The 13,092-nt window shown below is 38.0% G+C and overlaps 1 protein-coding gene across 4 annotated transcripts in view; it reads left to right on the top strand.

Moving 5' to 3' along the window:
- LOC127471244 (secretory phospholipase A2 receptor-like) overlaps positions 1-13,092 on the top strand; it is a 104,339-nt gene that overhangs the window by 28,160 nt on the left and 63,087 nt on the right. For 2 of the 4 annotated variants that reach the window (XM_051787990.1, XM_051787993.1), the window contains exons 21-29: positions 592-709; positions 1,510-1,640; positions 2,206-2,341; positions 5,234-5,472; positions 5,993-6,161; positions 7,501-7,641; positions 8,067-8,183; positions 8,619-8,795; positions 9,478-9,507. In XM_051787990.1, the coding sequence (XP_051643950.1) occupies positions 592-709; positions 1,510-1,640; positions 2,206-2,341; positions 5,234-5,472; positions 5,993-6,161; positions 7,501-7,641; positions 8,067-8,183; positions 8,619-8,795; positions 9,478-9,507 (1,258 nt within the window). Of the gene's footprint in view, positions 1-591; positions 710-1,509; positions 1,641-2,205; positions 2,342-5,233; positions 5,473-5,992; positions 6,162-7,500; positions 7,642-8,066; positions 8,184-8,618; positions 8,796-9,477; positions 9,508-9,726; positions 12,687-13,092 lie in introns of those variants that run through there. The other 2 variants (XM_051787992.1, XM_051787991.1) reach the window with 2 other exon arrangements.

Below are 13,092 nucleotides of genomic sequence, written 5' to 3'. Positions count from 1 at the left end.
GTGAGTAAATACTCATATATGCAAAAGCTATCCAAATGTATTTATCCATTTGCCATAAAAAGCCTGCTCCATCCTTTCTTTTCCACATATGACAATTCCAAGAGTCTTTCATAATCTCAAAAGACATCTCTAACCTCTTAATGTATTAAATTGATTCCTAATTGCTGCTGTCCTCTGAAAAATGCTGTTTCAAATGGGGTTCAAAGACAATTATAAGCCAAAGTCTATTTGCAGTTGAGGGTCAAAAGGTAATTATTTCATCAGGCTTCTCTTAAATGCATGCATTTCTTAATAGCAACATGCACTGAGGTGACTGGATTAATCCCAGTGCTGACTGCAGTGGCTACAAGGATAACTTTAACCCAGATTGTGTTTGCCTTTAAACAACTGATTTGAATACAGTCCTGACGGCAGATGAAAACTAATACTGTTGGAGATGTCCATGGCAGGGCAGAAACTAGTGGAATGCTTAACATTCGGGAACAGCATGTGAAATGTTTTAGTGATCACTCTTAGTGATTGATAAATCACTGGAGTTAAAAAAAACCCACAAGGTTTTTTGTTTGGTTGGTTTTGGTTTTTTTGAAACAGTGCTTTCTGATACAAATTCCGAAGGATCCAGACCATCTGAGAAACTGGTACTCTGCACAAGAATTCTGCAGTAGCTATGATGGGTCACTTGCTTTCTTGGAAAATGAACTGGAACAAGGTAGACTGCTGCAAATGTTGTTAAATAAATAAAATTTCATCTTCATTTGGATGCTGTAGTAAAGTTTAATCTTGGATACAGATTTAGGAAAGATCATTCAGATCTTACTCATGGTTCCACTGTTTTAAACAAATTAGTGTTTCTCAGTTTCCCAAAATGTAAAGATTCACTGAGATATATGACAGGTACATTTTAAGGAATAATTGCAGTTTCTTTTGTGCTTACTACTGTGCATTAGAAATATGCAAAAAAATGGAATACTCATTTAAAAATTTGCTATTTAAAATTTCTACCTTATGAATGCAATATCTCATTTTTATCCTTTACTAGTACTTACAGTCTGATCTATAGTATAGCACATAAGCACAGTGCTAGAGGCAGGTTGGAGCTGTCAGAGAAATAAATGCCAGCGCATTTAGAAATACTTATAATCTCTATTCATAAAAATCTGTGGTTGAATTTCATACATTTGTAAAACCACTTATTTGGAGGTGGCAGGAATCTCACTGTCTGTCTTTAGTTGAGAAATCTTATTTTCAGCTAAAACTGAGAAAGGCTTCTTCAATTGGACAGTATTATTAGCTAATGGACTAGATCCTAACCCAATTGAAATTAAGCAATTTAACTGAATTTATAGTTAGATGATACTGAAATACCACTCACGTTCCTATTTTTTAGTAACTATGTGATATCATTGATTGGAAAATAAATTTTTCAATGCTTTAGTATGTTGCAAGAGACTTCATCTATCCCTAAATGCTTACCAGTTTATTTTATTTTATCTCTTTTTCATTTTCTAGCTTTCATAACAATGAATCTATATGGATGGAAAACTAGTGTTTGGATAGGTTTCCAGAGTGATGATTATGAAAAATGGGTGAATGAAAATCCTACAATATATTCTAACTGGTCTCCAGTAGAACTAGTGGATGTGAGTATTTTCAGGGGGTTTATGACAGTGGGAAGTTGTTTTATCCATAAAAATCATGACTGCCGTAAGACAAGACCAAAGTTGTTACAAAAATTTAAGCTTCTCTTAATTTTTGCAACTTCAAAGAACTGTAGATACAGATTTACAGCCATAACTAGAAGTAGCAAAAAAGGCACTATCGAGACAGACATTTACATTATTTGTGGCTCTAGTCACATTCCTTGCAGTTGGTTTTAAGCAGAGAGGTTTGAACTATATGGTTAGTATCATATGTTTGGTCTGAGAAAAGTTTAGGAACAAGATTATGAAATTCATATTTTCATACGTTGTTTTACAACATGTTAGTCCACGTTGGGGTTAGCATTTTAGTTAGTCCATTGTGAAAGCTTGTGATTTTATTATGAGGTTATTGTTTCAAACTGTATTTATAGGACTGTTTGTTGTTCTACCTAAATATTCGTAATAGAGATTTTCAGATAATTATTTCCTAAATTTAATGTAATAATTTTGCAGTTTTTTACACAGTATATTTTTAAATTGATATAAGTTTCTGTGTTGATTACAGAGACAGCATTTTAACATTCAAGAACAACTTCCACTGTGTACATTGGTATCAAATAACCCTAATTTTTATTTTACGGGAAAATGGTACTTAGAAAACTGTCAGAAAAATTATGGGTTTATCTGCCAAAAGACTCAGGGTAAGTTTTTGTCTTGCTTTACTTCTGTTTTCTTTTCTTACTTTATTTTCCTCTAGAAGCAGCTTGTTATAGGTGTCTCTAAAGCCAGGAACATAAAAGATTTCTAAGATCATTTGATATTTAGCATAACTCTACACTATTTAACAAATCAGTACCTGTGATGTGAACTAATTGCTAAAAAATGTTCTGTTATGAAGTTTTTTCCTAACTTTGAGCATTCTGTTGTGTGTCTTAGAATCAGGAACAGAGATAAAATTTCATATCTTCTCTCATGGCAGCAGAGTAACCGCATGAAATTACAGAAGGCTAAAACTAAGGGTAATTTTGATGAAAATATGATTTTGGATGGGCTGTTGTAACTTGCAATATTAGATCAGAATAGACTCTAGAAATTTTATTTTTCTGAACAATGCCGACTGACTGGCTGATTGAATAGGGTTTGGCCTCTCTTTTCACACTTCTCTAATTCTGGTACTATGAAGTCCACTTGCCAGCAGCACGAGGCTTTTGCGAGGAACACGGATTGTTTGGTTTCCTCAAGCCACGTTCCAGTTCTGCCTCTCGGCTGAGAGCCATGGGCAGCTTGTGCAGCTCTGGAGCCCAATCCCAGGGGCTGCTGCACCTCTGCCAGCAGGACGCTGCCAGAGCATGTTACCAAAATAGATCAGCAGCAAATTATTAACCCTGAAGCAAAGGGAGGGCTGTAATCTGAGCCTGTGAGGAGTCTCCTTGGCTGCTGCATTTGCCGCGGGGGTAGTTTTCTGTGGCTGAACTCTGTATTATATATCACTTCTTGATTAAGCTCTGGGTCTAAAGAGACAACACATAGGAAGGGAGGTAGGGCCAGTTGAGAAGTAGAACGAACAAATGTAAGCTCTGGGCAGTGCTCGTATGTGACTCAAGCAAACCATAACTGTATTTTACATCATTTATTGTGAACTGCAGTTGCAGGGAGTGCCGGAGTAATTCTGTACATAGTGTAGGAAAAAAAAAAAAGTGTTTTCCTGCTTTTGTTTCAGTGTGTTTCAGTTACCTCCCAAATGCTGCTGCTTCAGACAGTTGGAGAAGGTGTGAAGAGGCAGGAAGGAGAACAGTTGCCGTATGGTGGCAAGTGCTCTGGGAGGGATTTGGGCTGCAGTAGGTGCTCAGGATCTTACATGTGTTTCCCAGCTGGGTGAAAGTGAGAGTGGCCCATGGGCCCTGGATGAAATGCAGCTCAGGGCTGCCCCACACACAGCAGAGTACTCTGGGTTTGAAGGGACCATCCTGCCTCTCCAGAGGGACACCCATGGCACTCTTCCAAATTATCAGGCAGTTCATCTTGCTAATTCAGCAGAAAACCTTCCTATCTTTTTTTTTTTTTTTTTACCTGCTTTATTTATTTATTTTTCCCTAATTCATGTCATGTCAGCTGAGTCAGGCTGAGGTAGCTTTATGCAGGCAAACACCAGACCAAGGAATACACAGCAGGAAGAGCAGAGAAGCAAGTAAGGGAGTAGTGAGACAGCCTGTTGTTGGCAGTAGTGAACTGCTAAATTTGCTCAAGTGTCCAAACAAATGTGTCAATTCCTGGAAAGATGAGCTGGTGCTTTGCTTCTGCCATCCTGTCTGCATTCTGCTTCCCCCTGTTTGAATTATTTTCTGAAGGAGACTAAAATGAAATAAAGCAACAGGGGATCTGAACGGGGCTCTGATCTCTTAATGATGCTTGAGTTAGGATTGTGTCAGCAATTTACAGCATTTTCTGCCTTTTTTAAACAAGTGACACACACTGAAAGCTGGAACAAAACAGGGTGCTTCAGTTAGCTCAAGAGCAGAACTTTTACTTGCTTAGAAGTTTCTAATTTTACATGATTTGTGAATGACAAGTAGTAAATTCATTTACTATTTTAAGGTGCTTGTTAACACTCCTCCTTCTCTCTTAGTCATAAAGGGAACCAAGTCTAAAAACACTCTACCTTGTAGAAAAGCAACCACTTGATTTTGTAATCGCAGAGAAGCTTTACAGACAGAAATAATTAATCCAAACTGACAAACGGGATTAAAACCATAGCATTGCTTTATTTTAGTAGTCTTGTTTAAAGTATACTGGGAGCATTCATGCACATTAGCAAAGGCATTTGCCTTCTGTAGAAGCATGAGCACAGCAGCATTGCAGACCGGGCTGGAGTGGAGATGGTCTCTCTCTTGATTTTTTTCATCATGGGAGACTGTCTTAATTTCTTAAATCTAAAAAACCTGTTTCTTCCTTTCATTGTTTTGGACATTGCTGTGTTAGTTTATCATCAGAAGGAGATGAGTCTCCATGCATAGAGGATTTCTCTTTAAGTGCCCCTACATTGGCTCATGGTTAGTGAAGATGAGCTCAAGAAGCTTCCAAGCCCACACTCGTACCATGAGCCAAAGTTTGTTATCCTAAAGGCTGTGCCAGTACAATCATCTTTGAGGCCAGTCTTTATGCTGTAAACTGATCTTGGAAATTATTAATAATAACACATCAAAAAAGAAGTAGTCTAATTTACATGCAAGGTATCTGGGGTAAGAGCACTCTGCAACCCACTGCTACTGGACATTTGGGATATGCACAAATCCCAGGTGATTTCTTATTGACCTCCAAAGATGCAGTCAGTGGAACTGACCTCATTCAGGTTGGGATTTTTTGTTATGCATTAAACTCATTCATTCCCATGATGATTTTTGTGTTATGATGGAATTTTAGGTACTGCTCTAGTAGTCATCATCTTTTTAAATTTCACTCCTTCCTAAAACCAAGGAGTTTACAATTTTTAGATTTGTTTTTAAGGATAGTTCTGATTTTTTAGGAGCTGTTCAGCTATGATCAAGTTGTCTGTTTTAAAAATAAATAAATCCTTTTTTTTCTCTTTATAACAGACACATCCAGACATGTCATCAATGCATCTGAAATGTATCCTGTGCCAGATACTTTAGAATATGGAAACAGAATGTATAAACTATTAAGTGGGAATTTTACATGGTCTTCAGCTTTAAAAGCCTGCATGGCAAACAGTGCAGAGCTGGTCAGCATTACAGACCAGTATCACCAAGCTTTCCTCACAGTCATTGTGAATCGGCTGGGATACAACCACTGGATCGGACTGTTCACTTCGGATGTACGTAGTAGACTACCTGGCTGTGAATATGATGCTGCAAAGGAGTTTTTCCAGGAAAAAGCTAGTGAGCTGTGTCATTCATTTGAAGTCACAGAAAGTTTGCATCTGGAAATGAAACCCTGGAAAGCTTGAGCCCTAAACATTTTTGTGTTGCAACGTAATGTATAAGTATGATGAGAGCCAGTTTGGTGCAATGACTACTGAAAAACAAAAACCATAGAAAACTTCTAAAAATACACAAAAAAAAATTCTTGTAGTGTCAATGCTGAAATTTTGTTGTTTCATTTGTAGTAGCCAATGGCCCGAATAACCACTTGCTGAAAGCAGCAGATTAGTTGTAGTTTGTAGTCTCCCAAAAGTAAGCTGGGAGGATCATTGGATCTGCCTTTTGTAGATTCTTCTGGATCTACCCAGCCTTTAGAAAATTAGAAGACATTCTGTAATACCTGCCACCAAAAGAAGATTAACTTGTATGGTGCTAAAGCATATCAGAAAGATAACCTGAAATTTGTTTTGGCAGAATGGGCTTAACTTTGAATGGTCGGATGGGACTAGGTCTTTGTTTACCTTCTGGGAAGACAACGAGTCCCAGGCCTTTGGCAGTTGTGTTTACATTGATACTTCAGGGCACTGGAAAAGCACAAATTGTGAACAACTTCTGCAAGGAGCAGTTTGCCATGTGCCACCTAGTAAGTCAGAGTTAAGATTTATATCAAATCTTTGCAGCTGCAAATGTGTGTACTAGCAGTGGAAGTATGTAAAGGAGATTCATTGGTTTGAAGTTAAGCAAGGTTAAGTATTATTTAAAACTGAAGTATATTTCTGCATTTTCTCTCTGTATTTCCTATTTGTGTAACCATTTTTCCCCATAAAATATTGGCCATCAGGTCTGATCTGTAGGACAATGGGAAGACAACTTTCATAACAGAAAAGAAATAGGAAAATCACTTTGTCTCTTCAGTGAACACTATATTATTTGAGAAAAATGAGGACTGCTTATAACTTAGCTCAAAGGGAAATAAATTCAGTTTGCTGCAATTAACTGTGGGGTGGGAGAAGGGAAGCATTTAGAGCAAAATGAAAAATTAGTCACATCTTCACTTATAAGCACGTTAAGGATTTTGCAAATTTTTTTGGTAAAGATAAGAATATTTTCCGGTATCCTAAAATATGTTTCCTAAAATTCTCTGGCAGTTACCTGGGCTTCAGTTGAATCCATAATTCAGGTCTGGAACTCCATTTAGTCCAGGACTGCAGGGTCTTTGGCAGAATCCAGTTCTCCAAATAGTTCCTATTCAGTGGTGTTGATCACCAGAGGTTCACCTACAGCTTATTACAGTTTTTGGTTCTGTTGAGTAGAAAGCTGTTTTGGAATCCTTTAAGACAAAAATTATTCTTTAGCATGGATTTTTATAATGAAACTGACTGATTTTTTGGGGTGTCAGGGTGTGTAATCATGTGTAGCCTAAGGTTTATGTGTTTTATAGTAAAAGTAGGAGGCATATGAAACCGTAAGTAATGTAACTGAATCTCCAGCACTGCCAAAAAGTGACACGGGGTATCACAAAGTGACCTTGCAGAGTTGCCTTGAGTCAGAGGGACTCTTTGCTGCAGCATATTGCACACTGGAGAGGCTGCCTGCTGCTTACCGATGGGAAGCTCTCATGTGTGCCATGGTCTTTATCTTTGTGGCTTGCTGGAGAGAGGCTCTGTGGTCCTTGGAAATCCCCAGCCCTTTGGGAGGTGCTGGGCAGCCCAGAGTGCTCTGACTCATGACTCCCTCTGCACATCCCTATCAGTTAGATTGTTCTGATCCCACTGTTGCAATCCAGCAAGGCTTCAGATCAGAAATAAAACCAGCTTTACTCCTCTAATACAAATATATGCAACCACTAGATTTTCACTTTGAAAAATAGATGAATAATGCAATAATATGCTTATTAGCATTACTGCAGAACAGTGTGTGGAATGTTATAATAATGTGCATTTTGTTGTGCCTATAAAGCTGTGCTGTTATTTCTATCACAGAAAAGAAACTCAATGCCTATAAAGGCTTATGTTCAGAAAAAACTGTACCCTGGATCAAATTCAAAAGCAGTTGCTACAGCTTTTCCACAGTTCTGCAGGGCACGAGTTTTGATACTGCATACGAAGTCTGCAAAAATCAAGGTGATTGTTTTGTAGCTACCAAATGTCATTGTGATATCTTAAAATTATACATATTTTCTGAAATTACTGAAACCGTGGCATATGTTTTCTGTATTTCAAGATAACAGTAGTGGAACTCATAAGCAAACTATGAAATTGGAGGCAACATAAATCAAAAAAATGTTCCTTTCCATGTGAAAATATTACTTTCTTGAATAACACATAAAAGGAAACTTTTTCCCTTCAAACTTGTTTTAAAGTCATGTAAGAACAGTTTTATATTGGTCTGAACATTTTCATATTAATTACAAGTTTAAGAACTTATGATGTATAACCAGACCTTTCAAACTTTTCCGTCAAGTCTCATAACACTAACTTTTTGAAATGCAGTGTTACATTTCAATGGCGTGGATTGTTTAAAAATTTGTTCTTTGTTTAATTTATAGGATCAAATCTTCTAACTATTCAAGATGAAGATGAAAATGCCTTCATTTTGGAAGAGCTACACAATTTTGGTTATTCTGTGCAAATGGTTTGGTTGAACATCCTGCTTGTTACAGACAGTAAGTTTTGAGTGGAATAGAACTACATGTAAGAATCTGATTTGGTTTTTGGTTATTTTAATGCTAGCATAGCCATCTTCCAAAAAACTCTTATCTTTTGAGATTTTGTTCACTGACTGTTGCCTGTTTATGATGTAGTAAAACGGGTCAAGCTTTCTGTAATCATAACCAGTATTCTGAATGCTCAATATGCAGAGGCGCATGTGAAAACTTCTTTTTCCTGCTTAGAGAAGCACTATAGACTGTTTTCTGTGTTAACTACACAGGATGTTTTTAAAACCTTCAAGAAAAAAAGGTACTGTAGTGGCCAAACAGACAAAATCCTGGCATTCCATAATACAGTATTTTTTTATGTGAGGGTAAGTCCAACTGAAACAGAGATACTTTATCAAAATAATATGCTATTTTGTAATGATTTATAACTTCTGCCCATAGATGAGACAGTCTCCTGGTTGGATGGTTCTCCTTTAAATTATTCTAACTGGGGCATCAGGGAACCTGACTTTGACCATCTCAGAGGGAATTTCTGTGTCAGCCTGAGGACCACAGATGGAGTCTGGCAATTATCTCCATGCAGAGAAAAAAAGGGGTTTGTGTGTAAAATGGATGTAGGTATGTTCTTCCAAAAAATAAGGCAGTTGTGTCCTTCTAACCACTGTTTTACATGTTCCTTGTTGCTTGCTTACTTGCTGTTAGTTTTCATTTAAATAATTCTGTCCCTTGGTATTAGAAGAAAAATACCTGCAAACACCCCAACCAGATAGGGTGACCTCCTTTTGAGGAACCTGAGCAGCCACTGCATTAATGCCAAGTGCGTTGGATTTTCTGTGGCATCAGACTGACCTCCGCAGCCCCTGCTGGGCGGGCAGACACATCCTGGGAGAGCTGGACAGACACCATGCCAGTAGGAACATGGGCCTGTGAGAGAGCTGAAGAATTTCCAGAGCCCACACAAAATCCCGCAGTCACTGCTGGACCCAAAAGCTAGATTAACCTGCATGGTTCTGTTCATGCACTTGTACTTTAAAAAGTGGGTAAATACCGCTGTTCGTCCATGCACAAATGTCAATTAATATGTTCCACCAAAGTAAAGGGATTTCAAGTAACAGATTAGATTATGTTTAACTTGGCCAATTGGAATAACACTGATATGAGTCAAATTAAACAAAGAACAGTGCTTTCTTGTGTGGTTTTAGGTAGGTTGTCTTCTCAGTATCTGTTTTACAGTGAGTATACATAATAACTTCTGTTACCTCTGTGGGTAATTTTGTGATTGTTCTGGATTTTATTTCAGATATTGATGCAACAGAACCCTTTGAAAATGGTAAGTTCTATATATTCTTAATTTTTTTTAATAAGGAGTAATACACATTTTGAGCTGATATTTTGTGAGATAACATTTTACACTGTTAAACCTGTAAATTAAAATGTGTGACATATATAAGAAGTACTAATACGTTTTCCATAAAACAGCTATATATTTAGAATTATCTATAATTGTAGCTATATTTGCTTAACAACAATTTCTGTCCCTCCCTTTCAGCATCATATGGTGGGCTTGTAGCTCTGGCTATTCTTGTGACGTTGGTGATGCTGGCTGCTATTTCCCTTTTTCTGTGGTGCCTGTACAAACAGAATAACCGACTCTTCCACCACATACTGTGGGTCAGAAATGCCTATTTACCACAGATTAATGCTGACGTTCCTGCTTTGGAAGAAAGCATCCTCATTTCTGATTTTGAGAGAAGTGACAACAATTAATTGATCAGAAGTAGCAACTGGTCTTCTATTCTGTGTGAAACTTCACAACCTTCAGTGGTTTTCTCATTCTCAGGAGTCCCCCAGGGTACCCATAGTCTGAGAAACCATCATGGCTATCGGTATGAATGCTGTAGGGGCTCCCCTTGGAGGGCTTTTGCTTTGTGGCAGGATGAGTTGAGGACGCAAGGCGGAGAAATTTGCTCCTCTGGGAAATTTGCTCCTCTGGGACAAGCCAGGAGTTGAAAATACTCACACACCATAAACCTCCAACCACTCACGTGGGGCAGTTGTGTCTGAGGTCCCAGAGCAATGGGAATTTTCATGCAAATTTTTCCTTTGGGAACATGTGGGCCTTTATGTTTTGTTTCTGTACATCACATAGTCTGCTCATGAGGCAGCATTAAAATTTGCCTTGAATTTAGAAACTCTGAAACATATTCCAAGGATGATGGGGTAGACTTTTTTTTGTTTTGTTTTTTTAACTAACCATCCCTTCTGCAAAATTAACAGTTATTTTCAGACAGTGAATTATTGCCAGGTAGATTTGCAAGTTTGCAGGGAGATGAAGTCACTTTTGACTTGAGAGTGCCAGAGTTTTGGTAGTTTGGCCTGTGATGCCTAGTTCATGTTATAAAATAAATTAGTCCAGAGATGTAACAGCATATGGGCTTTGTCATCCTGAGATGTGTCCAGCATCTTGTTAAAGATTTAGCTATGTGATCTCTCACCTAGATTATTTTAGACATGGAATCCCATCAACCTCCTTGAAAGATATTTTTGATCAATATCTGTTTGGAAAAAAAACCCTGTTGTAAATCTTGCTAAAGTTATGGTAACAAGTGACTTTACTGACAGTATTTCTGCAAGCAGTATTCATGGAGGCTCTTCTGAGACCCTGCTCTCAAAAGCGAAGGGTGATAAGTGGGCGAGCCACAGTGCTGTTCCCAAAGGGTGCTAGAGTCCTCTAACCCCATGTAGCAGAGACTTTCCCTTTCAGTGTTCATACTAAGGTGCTAAGAAAGGAGATGAATTTTGCTGACTGGTTGGTCTGCAGGCTGATGGTTGTGAAGGAGCCAGCTCAGGTCTCTCTGCTATCTCAGTTACAGCAGCCCAGGACAGAAGTGCTTACTCTCCCTTGTACTCCCACCACCCTAACCAGTCCTCTACCCACCTCTCTGAAAGCTTTTCAGGGATTTTATTTTTATTGCAATGTGGAAAACCAAATGGTTAATGATGTGTTTCTTCTAAAAGCTGCTGCGAAGGGCTGCATTTGTTGTTCAGTTTCTTGGTTTGTTTGTTTTAAGGTGACTCATTCAGCATTTTGCAAGAGTCCTAAGATGGAGGCATGTTCCTCAGAGTTAAGCAAGCAGCTAAGGCCAACTGAAATGTTTTTACACAATATTTGTTCACATGCACAGGAATGTATGACTACCTTTTAGTTAGATTTTACATGGCCAAACAAAAATTGCCTACTCATATCATAATTATATATAGGGCTATTCTAAAAAAATTGTTTAGTACATAGAATATTTCTGTGCTGGTTTACAGAACCATTCAAAAATGTGGTCAAAGAGGCTGCAGATGGTTTTGATCCCAATATAATTTTCAACCTACTGTTTTTGATAACTTCTAAGGTCGTAGCTATCACAAATTCTTAATCTGAGATTTTTCTATCATATAAAATATAAATAGATTTTCTGAGTATATTTTGTCTAATGGTTTGACCCTATACATTATTTTTCAGTAATATTTTAAAAGTTTTTGTTTAGCCCTCTAGATTTATCTGTGAGACTTTTTTTATTTGTGGACTGCAACTTTTGAGTACAATTGCCAGATAATCTGCTGTTTATATATATGAATTATGGTAGCTTCTTTACCACCAAAATAAAAGAAGAAAAATGCTCGTGACCTTCTCTCCTTTCCCCATGAGAATTTCACCTATTTAAACTACAATTGGAGGAACTTAAACCACCAAATCCCCTTCATCGCATTCACTGCCTTCTTACAGTACAGAAAGCAGAGTGGCTTGCAAGGCAGTTTCGTTTACAAGAGTAAGCTGTGTCATCTGTGAGGACATGTATTTATTGGGCTACAAAGCTGTTAATATTTATGCAGACTCTGGTCAGATTTTTATGGGGTTAATGAAGTTGTATTTTTCACAATACTTGACATAGACATTTTATCGATTTTCCTTGAGGTTTGCTTTAATCATTTAAATATATTTGAATGGCAGTGATATAATAACCCTAACCTCAAAATAGTGATCGTTCGTTAACATTGACTCTGATGTAGATGAGCTTGCATTAAGGGAAAAAGAGTTTAAACAGTGTTTTCTTCCTCCTTTGAAATGGCTTTGAAGGAACAGACCTTTCCATATTTATTTTTAAATCTTTCATCATTTAACTACTAGAATTTCAGGTATTATTCACTCAAGAATGTAATCATTGATTGCTTTCTAGTCTTCCTTCTGGATTTTGTTACTAATGGCTTTCAACTGTTTTCCCTTAATCAAAGGTCTATATATTGTCCCTGATCAGAATATGTGAAGTGATGACTGTTGTTTTTATTGATGACCTTGATGATATTGGCAGTGAGATTTACTATATTATTTCAACTGGAAAATAAAAGCGTGATTAATAATTTTCTGTGCTGTAATTTTTCTTGACTCTTTCCCCAACTTTAATAAGAGGGAGGCTTTAGTGTCTCATAACAGCAGTGCCCAGGCTTTGCACCAGGTCATCCTGGTAGGAGAGGGACAGCTTGCACCAACCTCCTTTGTGGCTGTGTGACTGGACCTAGACCTGGGCACTGTGTATGATCTCCACACACATGGTGGTACCAGTGTTTCCCAGGATGTCTCAGAATGTGTGTGCAGGAAATGCTGAAAGGAGGTGGGAGTCAAAGCATCATCAGTGAGGATGATGGATGGGATCATGGCACTGATATACAGATATTCTCCCAGCCTACTGCCTGTTCCCTGCAGTAGGGAGCTGGGACCATCAGGGATGAGTAATGAGTTGGAGGAATTTTCCTGCTGAACTGTGGAGGGTGTGTTGTGTGGGAGCCTGTTTGTTTCTGCCACAAACGAGGTGGAGATATATGGACTGCAGCACAGTAGCTTCCACGGATAGCACCAGAGTGCTTCCTG

The sequence above is a fragment of the Manacus candei genome, unplaced genomic scaffold (assembly GCF_025592945.1).
Source record: "Manacus candei isolate 608988 ecotype Guabito, Panama unplaced genomic scaffold, ASM2559294v1 h1tg000023l, whole genome shotgun sequence".
Classification (NCBI taxonomy): Eukaryota; Metazoa; Chordata; class Aves; order Passeriformes; family Pipridae; genus Manacus; species Manacus candei.
Note: the sequence above shows the minus strand (reverse complement) of the source record. Positions and strands in the feature narration are given on the sequence as shown.